At 52.5% G+C, this 17,279-nt stretch overlaps 5 protein-coding genes; 2 read left to right on the forward strand and 3 right to left on the reverse strand.

Annotated features, from left to right (window-relative positions):
- Positions 1-813: 813 nt before the first annotated feature.
- RCC_04939 (related to hexose transporter protein) lies at positions 814-3,006 on the reverse strand (the record flags this gene model as incomplete). XM_023770215.1 has 9 exons in its annotated part: positions 814-1,019; positions 1,068-1,158; positions 1,209-1,390; positions 1,440-1,506; positions 1,630-1,757; positions 1,885-2,540; positions 2,674-2,688; positions 2,744-2,810; positions 2,859-3,006. The coding sequence occupies 9 exons, from the start codon at positions 3,004-3,006 to the stop codon at positions 814-816; spliced, it is 1,560 nt and encodes a 519-aa protein (XP_023625983.1).
- An 878-nt stretch (positions 3,007-3,884) lies between these two features.
- On the forward strand, positions 3,885-5,723 carry RCC_04940 (related to OrfH, unknown gene in trichothecene gene cluster; the record flags this gene model as incomplete). XM_023770216.1 has 5 exons in its annotated part: positions 3,885-3,966; positions 4,022-4,208; positions 4,259-4,326; positions 4,378-4,424; positions 4,479-5,723. 5 exons carry the CDS (start codon positions 3,885-3,887, stop codon positions 5,721-5,723), a joined length of 1,629 nt encoding a protein of 542 aa, XP_023625984.1.
- Positions 5,724-6,332: 609 nt separating this feature from the next.
- On the forward strand, positions 6,333-9,565 carry RCC_04941 (related to beta-galactosidase; the record flags this gene model as incomplete). XM_023770217.1 has 3 exons in its annotated part: positions 6,333-6,606; positions 6,665-6,889; positions 6,948-9,565. The coding sequence occupies 3 exons, from the start codon at positions 6,333-6,335 to the stop codon at positions 9,563-9,565; spliced, it is 3,117 nt and encodes a 1,038-aa protein (XP_023625985.1).
- Positions 9,566-10,108: 543 nt separating this feature from the next.
- RCC_04942 (related to ER-Golgi SNARE complex subunit BET1 protein) lies at positions 10,109-10,952 on the reverse strand (the record flags this gene model as incomplete). XM_023770218.1 has 4 exons in its annotated part: positions 10,109-10,164; positions 10,290-10,395; positions 10,477-10,858; positions 10,942-10,952. The coding sequence occupies 4 exons, from the start codon at positions 10,950-10,952 to the stop codon at positions 10,109-10,111; spliced, it is 555 nt and encodes a 184-aa protein (XP_023625986.1).
- Positions 10,953-11,396: 444 nt separating this feature from the next.
- On the reverse strand, positions 11,397-17,102 carry RCC_04943 (probable chitin synthase ChsE; the record flags this gene model as incomplete). XM_023770219.1 has 3 exons in its annotated part: positions 11,397-12,915; positions 12,966-16,718; positions 16,825-17,102. The coding sequence occupies 3 exons, from the start codon at positions 17,100-17,102 to the stop codon at positions 11,397-11,399; spliced, it is 5,550 nt and encodes a 1,849-aa protein (XP_023625987.1).
- Positions 17,103-17,279: the final 177 nt, after the last annotated feature.

Raw genomic sequence — 17,279 nt, forward strand, 5'->3', positions numbered from 1 at the left:
CTTCGACAGGAACAAGACACGACGAGCCACGCGGGCCTGTAGTCCACTATATGGTGGTGAGACAAGGTACCGAATTCAAGCCTCTACCCCATGCGCGGGTTCCCCAGTCCTCCACACGCGGTCAAGTCCACATTCGCGTGGTCATGCAGGGGCATTGACACGGGGTTGATGCCATGCAGAGTCTAGCTTTGCCGAGACAGAGGCGAGGMGATGCATTGTGAGGGCGAAGTCTATACAGTAGTACCTTGAGGGTTCCCGCCACCATCAGGGCCATGTCGATTCGGGACGTACTGAGGTATGCTCAAGAGCGAAGAACCCTCGTCGTGTAGAGAGGAGTGTTGATGGCCGTGTCTTTCGATGCCGAATGAAAGACTAGAACGAATGGTTCAGCCGCGCTGAAGCATCTGGAACCATCTGTGCGGAGAAGTTAGCCCAAGACGGTCGCGATGCCATGCGCTCTACGGAGTAGCACAACTCTAGGGTCTTGGCTGTTCTTCGGCGACCGGTCGATCATTACTTGAAGTAGCTGCTTTGGTGAGTGAGTGGAGGGAAAATTCAAAAGCCGATGATCCGCCAGACGCCGTTTGTGGTCGGCTTGCCGCTTCACATGCTCGGCCAAGAACCATATCGCTTGTGTCTTTATACCCATGTTCAGCGGCGATGGTCACGCGGGTCCACTAAGACTCTCCTCGGGATGTGGAGGGACGCGGAGCAATGTAACAGCACCACTGATGTTTTGCTTCGTCCACCATGCGGTCAGCTTGCACGGAGTACAGAGGTACGTCTCTACCATTGCCAAGACCACAACCAAGTCTACCCCTCATGCTCCTTTCCACCAATAGCAACGAAATTTGGTCTGTCGGACATTTCCATCTTTACTCCCTCAACCAAGGTGTTCTTGATATCGATGCCATCTAGCAGTGCGGCGGTTTGCTCCAGTGACAAATTGCCAGTCTCCACGAAAAGGAAGTAGACGACGATCAGTTCGATCAAGATCCAAACATCGTATACAAGGTAGTCTTAGACTCGTTAGAATACGATGATGAGACAACAGCTTCTGTACTTACATTTCCAGCCTATGTCTGCCAGTGCAACGGGGTTGGCATRTTGATTGAACACCAGCGCTGCAGCGACGAATAGATTGTAAAGAACCAGACCCTGTCTCCACGGGTTAGTGCCAGGATACTGCCAGATGGCACGTTACTTGCCTTTGCGCGAAGGTGATACGGGAGTATCTCAACCACATAAGTCACCTGTAGTGGGTTCCAACCGATGTTGAAAGCAAGGGTATAGAGGAAAATCATAGCCAGTATACCTTGGGCGACATGAGGGTTTCCTTCCCCGCCGTCAGCAATTTGCTGATCATATGTCGCCTGGAGCGCGGTCCAGACTGTTTGACGTCAGTCCATCGTTCCATGTCAGTTTGTGTTGGTACCAACCAATATAAGTGATAAGAATAGCGCCGGTCGAAGCGAGGAACAATGTTCGGCGTCCGAACTTATTGACCTAGAGAGCGAAGGTAGAAGAGTCAGCGATGTCTGAGACAGTCCCGATGGGGACCAAGGTCTGGTGTAGCTCGAGAGACACCTTTGAGCTACCCTATTTGCCTTCTTTCCTCGAGTATCGTACCATTAGGGCGAAGAACACGCTCGTCACGAGCGCCCAGATCTGGAGCAATCCATTGATCAAGCTCTGTGTCTTTGAGGACGTATAGCCAATGCTGTCGAGGACAATGCTGAGGTAGTACGAGGTCAAGCCTGCAAAGCGAAGAGTAGAAGGATTAGCGATGTCTTGGACGTTTTTTCCGATATGGGCAGAGACATAACATAGCTCGAAGCAAACCCTCGAACCACCATGTATGCCTTCTGCCCTTGACATTCTTACCATTTCCAGACCATTGTGAGAAGAAGCCAACACACAAGACGATGAGGAGTCTCTTACGGTTGGCCTTAGTTTGGAAGAAGGAAACCCACCGCGAGTTCTTGGCCAACTCAGCTTCTAGGTGTAGAGCGAGCCTGATCTCTGCAAGCTCCAGCTCAACCAGCGGGTCGTTTGGATCCCCATTGGCATGATATTTGGTGATGATAAGTCTCGACTGCTCCTCCCTCCCAACGGACATGAGCCATCTCGGAGATTCTACCAGGAAGAAGCACGACCCAATTTGAAGGGCGCTGACTAGACCCTGTAAGATTGAGGGAATACGCCAACTCCAGGAATTTCCCAGAACGAAGGTGCCATATGTGACCCACGCTGCCGCTATCGCTCCCAGATTCCAGAGGGCATTATAGATGGAAACCATCGGCGACCGTTGGGTTGGGTAAGCGAGTTCAAGCAGCAAAAGGGGTGCAGCAGTGATGTTGAAAGCCAGCCCAAAGCCGAGAACGCCTCGAGCAGCAATGAACATGCCCGTGTTCTGAGCAGCACCTTGCAGACCCACGCCGACCAATATCAAAGTAGCACCCAAAAGGAGTGTCCGCACACGACCCAGGCGGTCGGATGCTACCGCGCAGAATGGTAAAGCCGCCAGCTGGCCAATATTCCTACAAAGTGAAGGGTAGAAGGGTTAGCGATGTCTCGGACCATTTCCGACATGAGCAGAGAGAGACATGACGCAGCTCTAAAGAGACCTTTGAACTACCCTGTCTGTATGCCTTCTGCCCTTGATTGTCTTACTGAATGGCGTTCAGACTGTTGCGGACATCTCAGCATCAATTATATGGTGGCAATAGCGATCGCATCATACATTCCCAGTGTTCCCGGAGATGGATTATTGAAGTACGACTGCCACGTATCTAACGTTTGAAGCCCATCTGCTGCCGTCAGCTCAGTTCGGCTTGTCTCAACGAGGCACGACCCACTCATCATCGAGCCATCGTAGCCGGTGGCGTAGCTCGACAGCTGCACGACGGACAAGATGATGTTCAAGATGATCAGGCCGGAGTTTCGAGAAAGCTTCCGGCCTGCCAGTGCCTGATTCAGCGTGAGCGGCTCCTGTGTGGATGACATCTTGACGGCGCTGTGCTAGGAGGACGACGGATGAGTGGTGGGATGTACTAGAATCGAGACATAGTCCTCCAAGAGATGGAATGTATGCGCTTGCTTGTAGAACAGCGCACGAGGGCGCTTGGAATAGGAAGGTGCCATCCGTCGTTATCAACCATGTTTCGCGGCCGTAGGCCATGTAGTATACCCCACCCCGGCCATCGCCTGGGGTATCGATAGGGCCGCGTTACATCGCCTGATTTCCTTCACGGGACTGGAAGTTTTTAGTGTAAAGCGTAAACTAGATGCTCGTGAATTGCTCTACTCGATACCTACGAGCAAGGTTGGTGGATGAGAAGGAGAAGGAGAAGAAGGTGAAAGGAGAGAGGCGTTTGAGAGATTGAAGCTTCAATGTTCTTACCTTACTAACCAGTCATGCCTCAGGCTCCCACTACTTTTCTAACAACGTCGCGTTGTTCCTTCCAGTCTCCAAGGACAGCCAACTTCCATCGACACAAGTTACTTTTCCTTACGGAACCGATGCCATTGGATGTCTACTTTACGACACAGCGGTGAATCGCACCACAACCCCATGCATGAAGGGTAGATCACCTGCCGCCTCTCTTCACGCGCTACCCCATAGTTCGTTCGGATAAATGATAGCAGTGGCTCGCCTACGCTGGCCGGCCAAGCAATGTTCGCTTTGCAACGACAGGTTGCAACATCCCAACAGTCGGTATGACCTATAGTCCCATCACAATGGCTCGGCAGGACGCATTGGTCGTCGGGGGCTACTTTCTGTGGACCCCAAAGGTCGTCATATACAAGACCACGCCCCGGGGTGGAGTGCCGTGGTACATTTGGTTTGAAAATCATCAATCAGACGCCCGTGAACGCCCATGATGCACGTGCTCAATCTGATACAGACGGCTGTTGTAGCAGCAGGCATCGTTTCTGCTGCTCAGCCTTCGAAATTGTCTCCAAGTGAGACGCTCCTCATCCACATACGAAACCGAAAGGACTAACTCTTTGGCCGAAGATGCTCAGAGCTTACTCGACTACTCCATGGCTCTTAACGATGCCAGATTCGACGAAACTTACAAGTATATCATCTACGAAGATAACGGCCCGTGGAGTGTGCGATTCACCTCTTGGTATGTTCCTGGACTCCTATGGCGGAATGAAGGTCAAGATCTGGAGAACGCCAAGGAAGCGATTAGCAACATGTAAGTTGTCCATATACAAACACAAATCGTTTGGCTAACAGGAATTCCAGCCTTGCCAATCAACTAACAGACAACTTCACTTCTCCATGGTATGGCACTTGGAAGCTGTCTCCAGATGGTGAGCATCGTCACCTTTCTGTTGGACCCCAGCCGCTAAACCTCTTCTCAGAACCAAATCCAACTCCTGACTCTCCACTATATCCGCCTTCGATATATGTGAGTCTGGAAGCAACCAACAGGTCTTGTGAAACCTAGGCTAACATTGTACAGGGCTCATATGACCCGAACTGGCGCGAGTTCGTTGGCACGCAGCTCGTGCAGATAGTGGAGGAGTTCTCTCATCTCATCGGTGCGGATCTGGTCGACGAAATAGTCAATGCGCTCCAAGTTCAGGCCGTGGGTGCCATGCGACGCAACGGTACAGATGGCGATAACCTCGTTCCGGGATACACCAATCCGGGTCTCATGCGAGCTCTCACGGTGGGCTGGGTTGGCCAGCGCACGAAGAACCAGACGCTGATCGATTTCGCCAACTCTCGCGCAACAGAAATCTACAAGCTGTTCACCGCAGGCTCCAACGTGTTTGGTGAATACAATGCTCCTACATACTATGGAGTCAATGTCTGGGCGCTTGCTGCAAGCATCAAATACGGACCGGCGGACCAGTTCCTCACTCAACATTCGCCCTTCATGCTCTCCGAACTATGGAAGGACATCGCCGATCACTACAATGCTTTCCTGCGAAACATGGTTGGGCCTTACGACCGCGCGAACTCGCGGGATCTCACTCAGGATTCCGCCATTCTTCCACTCTGGTTCTGGGGTTTGCATGGCTTGTCCCAAGCTCCTGAGCCGAACCTGAGACAAGTCAATCTTGAATACGACGCTGCCGAAGGTGCTTCGATGGCATTGGTCATGTCTACCGTCGTTGATCATGTCCCGGCTCCGGTTCTGGCGTCCTTGGTGGAGGCTCCGTTGGGTGAACGGCAAATCGAAAATACCATTCAGGAGAATCTCAATGGAACCGGTGCGAGGGTCGCCACTTCGTGGGTCAGCAAGAGCCTCATGGCCGGCGGTATTGAGCAATACGAGACCACCGTCCGGAGTCAGCAGAATGTTCCGGCAATTGTACACTGGGCTTCTGATCCTATGCWCAAACCCTTCCCACTGAATGGATTCTTCAGTTTGTATCCTACAGCTTCGACGATCAAGGCTGTAGCGACTGCCAACAAGCTTGTCATCTCGTATCCTAATGCCACACAGATTGGATCCGACAGCTTCCAATTCATGATCTTCGGAATGCCGCCTGCGTGGAACTTGGCGGGAAACATTGTATCCGGGTTCTCCAATTTGCCATGTTTGGACGTCAACGCGTCAGCACCTGGATTAGAGCAACTTCCGACCACGTATGGCTCGAGTCTCTATAATCGCTATTACTACAATGTGACCTACGTGGTCCCGGCAGGGTTTGATGGCATTCCAACGGTGTCGTTCGATCTCAATTATACCTGTTAGAAGTAGAAGCATTGCACAAGCAAAAGTGGAGCAGAATAGAGGGCTGCCGTCAAGTTGTGGTGCAGGATCTCCGGCAAGTTGTCTGCAGGCTCATTCGACACGATGTCGTTACTGTGTATTCTTCGTTCCGTACGCATCATCATTCCTCCTCTCGCCCCTGCTGTAGATATCACCTTCCGCCGCGGAAGTGAGGTTGCCATTGTAGAGAATCGTGCTCTGTCTTGCGGGCTCAATCTCCGATATTTAACATTGAGCACGTGGTATTATATCGTGCGTGAGTGAACGAGGATGATGCTGGTATCGGCAAAAGACCGGTATCTTCGGCTAAATTCGATCCCGTCCAGCGGCGGCCAAGACCGCAACGCAACATCTCTGCGGCGTGATCACGCCAGCTCCACTCTCCACCCTTGCCGCCCGCTCGCCGGGCGATGGGTTCCACATGCCGATGGTGGAGGACTGCCAGATCGAGGCAGGAAGCTGCTGCAATGGGCGTGACTGACAAGCTGTGGAGACTGTAGATGATAGTTAGGTACGGTAGGAATAACCATCCTCGCCTTTTCCTCAACATATCGGCCATTTCAAAGGAACAGCACCTTCCTGCACTGAAAGATGGGTGACATTACTGCTCTCGAGGCTGGCGCCGCCTCACGGCCTGACTGGGACAACCTGGCCGTCATTCACCGCAACACGCTGCAGCCACGCTCGGATTTCTTCCTCTACGACAACGAAAGCAATGCCTTRTCACGAGACACGGACAAGGCGAGAGCACACAGTCTGGCTGGCCAGTGGAAGTTTCATGTTGCAAACTCACCGTTTGAGGCTCCCAATGGCTTTCAAGCTCCCTCTTTTGACAGCTCGAAATGGAGCGATATCAGAGTTCCTGGTAGGGAAACATTACCCACATCCTTTCCTCGTGTACAATGACTGATCGTACTTGACAGGCATGTGGCAACTCCAGGATTTTGGCCGTGGTCCACACTACACGAATGTTCAGTATCCATTCTTTGTCGACCCTCCTCATCCACCTTACACCGACAATGAATGTGGTTCATATATCACCAAGTTTCGTGTGCCGGAGCAATTCAAGGATGATCAGCTCCGGTTGCGTTTTGAAGGTGTAGACTCTGGTTTTCACGTTTGGCTCAATGGCAACGAAGTTGGATACAGTGAGTCGCAGTGGTCTTATATTTCGAGACGCACGAAACTAACAGAGTCGAAACACAGGCCAGGGTGCGAGAAATCCTTCTGAGTTTGACATCTCATCCCATGTCAAGCTTGGAGAGGACAATGTTCTCGCCGTCAGGGTCTACCAGTTCACAGACGGGTCTTACATCGAGGACCAGGACCAGTGGTGGCTCAGCGGGATCTTTAGAGATGTGTACCTTCTTGGATTTCCTCGCAAAGCCCGTATTGAGGACGTCTCGGTGCAGACGATTCTGGATGCCAAGTATCAAGATGCCACTCTCAAAGCGGCTATCAGTGTCTACGGGGCGGGAGACGTCGAGCTCAAGTTGCTGGACGCTTCAAACAATACTGTTGCCACTGCGAAACAGACCAAGTCAGTCCAAGATAGTGGTGCTGTCGCTTTCTCCCTGCCAATCAGCAACCCCAAGAAATGGACCGCCGAAACACCATACCTCTACAACTTGGTCGTCTCTGTCAATGCCAACCAGTTCACAGCTCACCGCGTTGGATTCAGGGTCGTTGAGCTCAAGGATGGTCTCATCAAAGTCAACGGCAAACGCGTGGTTTTCAAAGGGGCGAACAGACACGAACACCACCCTACCGAAGGACGTGCAGTGCCCTACGAGTTCATGAAGCAGGATCTACTCTTGATGAAGACGCACAACATCAACGCCATTCGAACTTCTCATCAGCCTAGCGACCCGAGGCTGTATGACTTGGCTGACGAGCTGGGCTTGTGGGTCATGGACGAAGCCGATCTTGAGTGCCACGGATTCGAAACAATTGCCGACGCTGCACTGCCACCGGATCAACGAGCCCTACCCTTCTTCGAGAGACAGAAGCTCACGAAGAAACTGGCAGCTCAGTGGACATCCGACAACCCGGCATGGAGAGATGCATACATCGACCGGGCCAAGCAGCTCGTCTATCGCGATAAGATCCACCCTTCTGTGATCATTTGGAGTCTAGGAAATGAAGCATTCTACGGCAGTAACCACGTTGCAATGCACGATTGGATCAAGGAGTATGACCCAACACGATTGATCCACTATGAGCCAGATCTCGAGGCCACCACAATGGACATGCACTCGCGGATGTATCCAGATGTGAGTTTCATCATCGACTTCGCCAACGACAAAACCAAAACCAAGCCTCTGGTGCTGTGTGAGTACATTCATGCAATGGGGACAGGTCCTGGCAACATCAAAGAGTACATTGATGCCTTCTACGAACATCCTCCTCTCCAAGGTGGCTGGGTGTGGGAATGGGCAAATCACGGTCTTTTGACAAAGACTGCAGATGGCAAGACGTTTTATGGATACGGCGGAGACTTCGGCGACACACCCCACGACGGTAATTTTGTCATGGACGGGGTGATCAAGTCCGACCACACGCCAAGAAGCGCCTTGGTAGAGTACAAAAAGGCTCTGGAACCTGTGCAGCTCGTCTCGGCGTCCGCGGACAAGGTCAAGATCATCAACCGGCTCGATTTTGACACTCTTGATCACCTCAAGTGTACTTGGTCGATATCAGACGATTTCGGCTCCAAATCCGGTGGCGAAATTGTCATTCCATCTGCCGTACAAGCAGGAGCCACCACTGAGCTTCGTCTACCTGAGACGCCGTCTGGTTTGACAAAGGAGACGTTCTTGGATCTCAGCTTCACTCTTAGGGATCAGACTGCATGGGCGGAAGCTGGTCATGAGGTAGCACTGCTTCAAGTGCCACTGTCTGGCTACACTCCGCTTGCGATTCCTGCTTCTCCTCAAGGATCTCGTTTGGAAGCGAGTGCATCCGGCACCACTCTCGCCATTTCCAGTGCCAAGTCGCAGTGGAAGCTCGATCTGGTCCGCGGTGTGCTCTCATCCTGGGAGAAGAATGGCAAGCAACTGATAGCAAAGGGTATGGAACCCAGCTTCTACCGAGCTCCGACGGACAACGACCGCGGAATGAGCGGATCCGAGTGGGAGGAGAAGTTCTTCCCCCTGGCAAGGAATCACACGAGGAGCTTCAAGTGGCACGAGCAAGACGGGGTGGTCATTGTCGAGTTTGAGCAGAAGTTTGCTCCGCCGGTCTTGTCGTGGAGTCTTGGTCTTGAGACCAAGTACACGTTCTCCCCGGACGGCTCCGWCCAGCTGCAGGTAAAGGGCATCCCGGCAGGACAGAACCAACCCGAGAATCTACCAAGGATTGGTGTCACTCTTGGCCTCGAGTCAGAGTTTCAGAACGTCAAATGGTATGGTCGTGGTCCACGGGAGAGCTACAAAGACATGAAGCTCTCCCAACGCGTGGGCTTGCACTCGGTGTCGGAAGTTGAGGAGTTGTGGGAGAGTCCGGAGTATCCTCAGGAGTGCTCCAACCGGACTGATACCCGCTGGTTGCAACTCTCTTCCGGCGAAACAACGTTTACTGCGCAGTTCTTGAAGTCCGGTGGAGGCGAGGGGCAGCTCTTCGATTTCATGGCAAGTCACTACGATGTCAAGGATATTGATGAGGCGCAGCATCCTCATCAGTTGAGCGAGAAGAGACAGGAGCATGTGGTGCTTCGATTGGATGCTGATCATCATGGTTTGGGCACGGGAAGCTGTGGTCCATCGACTTTGGATCAGTATGTGCTCAAGACTGGGCCTTTTGAGTTTACTCTGCTCTTGCATTGAGTGCGTAGGAAGGGTAGTCCAGGGAGGCAAAGCTGAGATGTTGGGTAGCTTGACAGATCCCATGTTTGTCTTTCCGGTTTCTCGTTGTGAAAGGAATGAATCTATGCGAATAAGCTATGGTATGCACCACGCGAAGTTTCCTCCCTCGATGTAGACATGACTTTTGGAAGTATCAGGACCCTCATCAGAGGCAGAGTGTGCGATTCAGCAGCTGGTTGGGTGAGGGTGGACTTGGCTTGATGGAGGTCGAAGGTTCTGTGGAGACTGTCGACGTGCTCGACCAAGCATGTTCTTCAGCACAGCGTCATCCGCAGTGATGCAAGAGATGCGGGCGCGATGCGTATTGCTGTGAGACTGACGCCATGTCGGTGGATGAGGAAGAGAGTAGTGCGTCGAGAGAATAGTGTGCGGCGATATTCATTCACTCCGCCTTGCAGATCAGCGAATCGAAGCCGTTGCAGTTCCCACTCTGGTGATTTACCAGACATCGAACCACGTCTCCTCCCTGTCTCATACTCACACATGTGCCGATAATACCCCCAATCAAACACTACACTCCGAGAGTCTGATCCTCTCAAACCCATCCCATAACGCCACGCCTGCCAAACAATGGATGGATTCCCTCAAAACAACCAAACATAGCTGAAAAGCAAAAACACCGCCAAAAAGAATCCCACCCAGACTTTCCAACCCACCCCCGTCCGCTCCGCCATCCTCAACATACGATTCATTGTCCCTCGTAATCGATTCCTCGTATTCTCAAACTGATCATTCATCTTCTCCGTAAAAGCCGTACTATCCCGAATCTCATCCCCAATCGCCATGGTCAACTATTCCTCCATATCAGCATCAGTCATCAACTTCCCCCAACACACATCTCTCTCCCTCAAAATATCCTCCGTAGAACTCACCTCCTTCAACATCTTAACCTTCTTACTCATCTCCCCCGCCTGATCATCATTCTGACTCTCCAACTCACTCAACACAGCATCACTATACTGTCCCCTCCGATTGGGCGTCGCAGCCCGAAATGTCCCATCCCCTTCGAGTCCTCCGCCGACGCCGCCGCCGCTGCTGGGATAAGCATTGAAACCCGCCGCACCACCACCGGCATAAGAATTTAATTGTGGCGACGCATCACTGCCACCACCACCTCCATAAGGACTGCTAGAATTCGCCGAGGCGGTAAAAGGCGCATTGCGAGGTGCTGGAGAGCCCGAGTGAGGACGCGAGCGGGTTTGTTGCGCCGCGTCGTAGTTGGAGAAGAGGGCGTTGCGCGAATCGCGCTGGAATCTGTAGCATGTCTTGTACTTAGATATTCGGAGGGGCGCGATGGATATGCTTGTGGGGTGATTTCTTCTGCGACGTTTGCTTACCTGGAGGCCATTGCGCCGAGGAGTGGAGGAGCTTTTTTGGAGGTGAGGTCGTTTTTTGGGATGGCTTTTAGGCAAATTGATTGAGAATTACCTTACTACTTGCAGCAATTTAGGAACACCTTATTTTCATGGAGGTTTGCAGTGTGTATGGGAACGAAGGTCATTAGATCAATGTAAGGAACATCAGACAATAAGATCACGGGGCATGAAAGGCAAGTACTACATATGTGTCCTTTTGTCCCTCTTCTTTCCGTATCCCATCGTCACTTCAACATCAACTTCAGACTGACAATGACATCAATCAATGTGGGTGAGGGARGTAACTTTTGAATAAGGCTATCAATACAGTTAGTTTACTCTGCGCCATTTCCCTTACTCCCTCAATTCAAAGCGCTAGAAGTATCCCCAAGTAATGCCCCAAATTCCAATATTTCGTCAACAAGTCATTCATTGACCTAGAGTGCGCCGCTAAGGATAGCCTCCGTGGCGCTGCCAATATACTGCCTTTTGGCGTCCATTGGCAGACCGAATCTCCGTTCAAGCTCCGCCTTGATACTCTTCTTCGTGACAGTCATCAAGTCCGCCGTCCTCAATATCTCGCGGATTTCGGCCAAGATGGCGTCGTCGCTCGGCATGTCTGACATGTCGAGATCGCTGCCAGAGAAGTTGCGCTGCTGCATCATGCCATGGTCCGAAGCCGCCATGGACATGTGGGAGCCGTGATATGGCATGCCGGGTACGTTCAGAGAGCTCATGTGCTGGCTTTGCTGGTAGCCATACTCCGACGCGGCCGCGTGGACCTTGGTGCCGTAGCTGATGCCGGAAATCTCCGAGCGAGCGTCGTCGCGATGGGATTGAGCGTCCCACAGCTCTGCCTGGTATTCCTCCCACTTCTTCTTGGGGATGCTATCGGGATCGAATTTGCCTTCGTCGCTGACCAAGACTTGTTTTCCCTTTTCACCCGTCACCATACGAGTGTTTCCCCAGGAGAAGTCGTCCATGTTCCAGAATGCAATCAGCGGTAGGAAGAATGAGAAGATGGGTGTGGCGAGAATGTAGATAATCATCCAGCCCACCATCTCCCACTTGCGACGCACGATGAAGATGATGGCTTGGAGCCCGTAGATCGCAGCAATGAGGATGAACGCCGTGGTCGCCGACGTACTAGGATTGGTGGCCACAGTGACGATGAGGTAGATGATGTATGCAACAATCACGGGCTGCACGACTGTCGACAGCAGGTCGATAAACACCACGAATCTCATGCTGAAACAGCAGAAACCGCAGAGTTGTTGGAGTGGAATGACTTCGATCAGGTTGTGCACCGTACTGTTTATCCATCGGCGACGCTGCGACATGAACACGGCCCAGCTATCCGGAGCAATAGTCCAGGCGTGGGCGCGCATAATGTACTTGGTCTTGTACTTGGAGTGGTACTTCATCAGCAGGGTGGTCAAGAATCTGTCCTCTCCAAGGTGCAGCAAGTTCTTCATGTGTAGTGTGTCGACGCGGGTCTCCGAATAGTCGTTGACAATTTCCCTGGACACGAAAAGTGGCTTTCCAGTCTCTGCGGCCCGAATGCGGTACATAGTAAAGCAACCCGGCAAACAGGTCACAGATCCAAAGAGCGACTCAAAGGCCTTGGTCAGGTTGTGCGAGATGTAGTATTCGTACACCTGTACCATCGTGATAAACGACGATTTGGCATTGCTGAGCGCGGTCTCGCCACAAACTGCAATGATTTTGGTGTCGTTCATCATGGCGGATACGAAGCGAGTGCAAGAGTCCTGTGCTATAACGGTGTCGGCATCAATTTGCAGCAGGAACTCGTAAAAGGTAGGATTGACTCCTATCACGTTCCGGATTTGATGATGGAGCTCCAGCTCCAGGGGCGTCATGGCCAGGTTGTAGTGAACACGGTTCAGGAAACGCATCAATATCATTTGAGAGTCACGCTTGCCACGATTGCCGGGTCTATGATGTGTCAGTTTTGGCAATTCAGATGGCGATGCAGTCCAACATACCTTGAAACCTCAGATGGCTTTCCAACCTTAACGACCACGATGAAGGGCACRATGTGGCCTTGCACTTCGTACAGCCCAGAGTATACTTTGCCCATGTTGTGTTGCTTCTGACCATCACCAAGGGATTCAAAGCTCAGAGGCTCCGGGTCAACTGTCTCGGGAACTCCCAGAATGTCCAGGACGATGCGAGGTGTTGGTCGATCGTTGCCTTGCCCGATAATCATACCATCGCAAATGATGAATAACAGTTTGCGCTTATCATCATATCTAGTACGAGCGGCGGAGTCGATGGCACGTCGCAGAGAGTCTTCATCTTCCGTATATGCTGGGATGGTGCAAATGATGAACTTGTCGAGGTTCTCGGGGACAGTCTTCTTTCCGAATTGGAGAGCCGCAAGGAATTTGAAGCAGATTACGGCTACCAGAACAATGGTCACAGCCAAAAGGATGTACTTGGCGAACTGGCACTTGGGGCTGTTACGCGTGTCCAACTGGCCAACATAGAAGAGGTTGTCCATGCAAGTCATCATGCGCGACTTGAGGCCGGGGTCTATAGACAGGGCATCCCAGTATTTGGTCAGATCTTGACCAGAGCGCTGCTGGAACAGCTCGACAACATTGTTGTCCATGAAATTGGAGTCTGGAAGGGTGTCTGGTCGGTCTTTGCCTGGTGGGTATGCCGGCGCTCTTCCACCTGCYAGGTAGTCGGTGAAGTCGTACACACGGTTGTTAATGTACCCAATGTTCTTCGAGTTCTTGGCCAATGTCTTGAGGTAGGTGGGAGAGTAGCCGACTCTGCCCTTGAAGTATTGGCCCTCCAGCATGATCATCTGCTCGATGAACCACGCAGGTCGGGAGTCGTTCGTGGCCCAGCGGAAGTCGTGGTACTGAGCGTTTGTGTCGGTGGTGCTAACCAGATTTTGACCAGTGTAGTTGTAGTTCCGGTAGTTGAGCTGGACAGCCGGATCTATTGGATCCTCCGAGCTCTTGCCCTGACACATGGCCGAGACCTGGACAGGGAAGAGGTTGGTCGCGTCTGTCCCTGCGTACTTCTCCAGAGATTTATCGGGGATGATCCGCGGGTAGTGCTGAGGAATGTAGGCACCGAGGTCAAACACAACGCCTCGAATGGCAACGTATGCATCAGAATCCTTGCCATCGTATGCGGTGAGTTCCTCACTGCTGAATACGTGCTGAGTTGGACAGATGAGACGTGGGAACCCAATCATGAAAAAGATGACAAACGCACAGGAGAGCCAGATGAGGAAGTTGATGGCCACCTTTTCTCTCCATGCCATGCGGATATCCTTTCTGGGCATGCGTCCAAATATTCTGATAGTCCAGTCTGGAATCCACCAGGTGCAAAAGTAGACCATGATAAGCCAGCGTATACGTGATGCAGATGTCGGCCGGTCAGGAATCTCCACAGCGGCGACATCCTTGCCCTTTTCAGCCAGCTGATCGCGGGTCTCCAGATTGCGGAACATGTCGCCATTGTTATAGGCAGACACCCCAGCGTCGCTTTTCGAATCGAAATCCCTGCTGCCAAAATACCCGGCGGCTTTATCATCGCCGTAAACGCCAGACCCAGGTGTCGGTTGCAGCAAATTCACTTTGGAGTCACCGAATCCTCGTTTAGCGTCCATTGGAGTTAGCCGTCCGGAGTTGTTGTATGGCGTCTCGTCCGAATACGGAATAGGCAGTTCAGTTGTGTCGCCAATGTTCGATATTTGACGCCAGCATCGCTCACTCAGGAAGACACCAGTGCTTCCAACCCGAGCTTCATYGCCTGGCCAGCTCTTTTCGTCCAAAATCATCTCTGCCTTTTCTCGCTCACTGCCAACGACTGATACCTCGCCCTCGGCTGTTCCCAGGAACTCGCCAAATGGCATGAAGATGCTGAAGTCTGCATTCTTCAGTCGCTGGCTGATCTCGGCGATCCCAAGTGTCTGAACCTGTTGCCGCACGCACTTGCTATCGAACTGGTTTGCAATTCGTCTGTCGTTGGGCTTCAGACAAAAGAAGAAGTAGGCGTTGGTGTTTGGTGCCGTGAGCGACTTGTTGATATTGTCAAGGGAGGACAAGAACTGTGCAGCAGCGCCTTGCTGAGAGTCGCTGGGTTTGTTTAGACGTGAGGTACTTCTGGGGCCTCCTTCCTCGCTGCTTCTGTCCTCGTCGAGCGCGTTTGCTTTAGACGCGGTCCTACCGAGCTTCCCGCCTTTTCGGCGAGCCATACTGGGCATACGAGATGGCTTCGATGCGACAGATGCTTGCTGGACGGCATTGCGATCGTTGGGATGAAGAACCTTGTTGAGTGCTTCTTGTCCGAACAACTCGGAAACGAACGAGCTGGAAGATGAGTTTACGAGATTCATCAAGTCTCCAGATATGACCTCTCCATTCTCTTCAAGCAGACCGTCCACGGGATACTCCACTTCACCGGCAAAGTGCTTCACAGTGAAACTTTGCTGGGTGTTAGGGGTGGCAAAATTAGTACCTGGGAGATTTACGGTTGCACTCGACACTTCAATGGCGGGATTCTTGCCCGCGAATCGTCTTCGCAGCGAGTCGGCAAGCTGAACATCGGTCTTTCCACGCTTCATCTGATCGTCCAGAATGCACAACAGTCCGTTTCCGGGCTTGAGGAGACCCTTGAGCGCGTCGCTATTGTCGAAGTAGCTGGTCGCGGGAACCTGCACCTCTTCCGTCTCAAGGAGCTCCGCCTTCCTCTCGAAGAAGCTTTGGAGGCAGAAGTTGTAGAGCGATTCATTGGCAGCGTTTGCCAGAAGATGGTCCAGAACGCTTCCCGTGGAAGATGTCTGCGCAAAGCCGGGGAAGTCCACAATCGAAATCGTGTTCGCAATTGAGTCCTCCACAGCACAAACTCTCTGGTTGATCTTCTCCATAATAAGTGCAACCAACAAGCTGTACAGTGTACGCGCGAGCTCGTCTGCATTCTCACGAGCTCCTTTGGGGTCAAGCATTACAGTCACGCGCTCGCGATGAAGGATCTTGGTCCGATATCCCAGGGACTGCTCTAGCACTCTGTCGCCGACTCCCAAGAATGCAGCGATGATAGTGAGAACCTCCTTGTTCTTGACGACCGTAATTTCCTCGCCGCCTTCGTGGCCGTACCCACCGCTTTCGTCCGGTGCGGGTGTAGTTGACTGTGAGCTCATGAACTCCAGCTGTCCAATGTGGAGGATAGCCGCCAGCATTTCGCACATGTGTGCAATCTCATCTCTGGGAAACTCCAGCTTACGCAGGGCGGTCTTGAAGTGCTGGAAGCCCTCGGCATCGTTTATGCCGACCTTCATCTGCGACGGGTGTCCAAGGTAGCGCCATCTCTTCTGCGATCCCATGGAAGATCTGTTGCCAACTCCCGCTGCGATGCCCGTATCGAGACCCAAGTGGTTCTTTTCGGCATCGGATGTGCCCGCGAGCAGGTAGTATAGAACGTGAAAGTTGCGCTCTCCCGCGGGAACGGTGGCCACACGGCTCCGCTCTAGCCTGTGGTCAAGGACCTTGCCACCGATGAGGGTCGGGTGTAATGTCGAAGAGGTGTCGTATTGTAGCTCGAAGAACAGACCCGCCTTGGAAGCGGTTGGTGTGGTGACAGACTTGGTGGTGGTCAGAGTGTCGAATACGAACGAGGCAAAGGACAGTTTCTTAGAAAGAGGCGTCGACGAATAGGCCAAGAGGGACGACAAGAGATGTGATCTGATTGTCGACTTTCCAGCGCCAGACTCTCCCCTACGGACGGATTAGCACGCTGCTCTTGAGGTTCACGAAGCTGGGAGCAAGCTTCGAATCGACCAAGACTGCCAGAGTGTACCGTTCGATGCCACGGTGAACTTACAAGAAGAGCGCAGCTTGATTCTCCTGCCGGCTGCCCAGTCGCGTCCACATTCTGCTCGCAAGCTCCTCCGCCGCGCCCATAGCGCTCCCCTCCTTGTGGCCATTGGGTCCTTTGGCAGAGCTTGTATATGTATTCACGGTCACATATGCCTGAGAGGAGATGCTGGAGACCGGTTGATGACTGTGGTATCGCGATGCAATGTGACTGGTGATGTTTGTATCGCTCATGGAGTGAGCTGGTATGGCCGCCAGGTTCTGCTGCGTTGTTGGTGCAGACATCTTCACGATGTTACGGCCCTAACTGGGCGAGACTGCTTCGATGACTGCAGCTCGTATGTAAAGGCCTCGCGAGGCGGGGTGGCAATGTAGATGTAGCGAGTGTATAAAGGATATTGCTCTGGCTCCGGCTGTTTGGGAGTTTGGCGGCAAGAACGACCCGTTAACCAATACGAATGG

The sequence above is a fragment of the Ramularia collo-cygni genome (genome assembly GCF_900074925.1).
Source record: "Ramularia collo-cygni strain URUG2 genome assembly, contig: RCC_scaffold06, whole genome shotgun sequence".
Classification (NCBI taxonomy): Eukaryota; Fungi; Ascomycota; class Dothideomycetes; order Mycosphaerellales; family Mycosphaerellaceae; genus Ramularia; species Ramularia collo-cygni.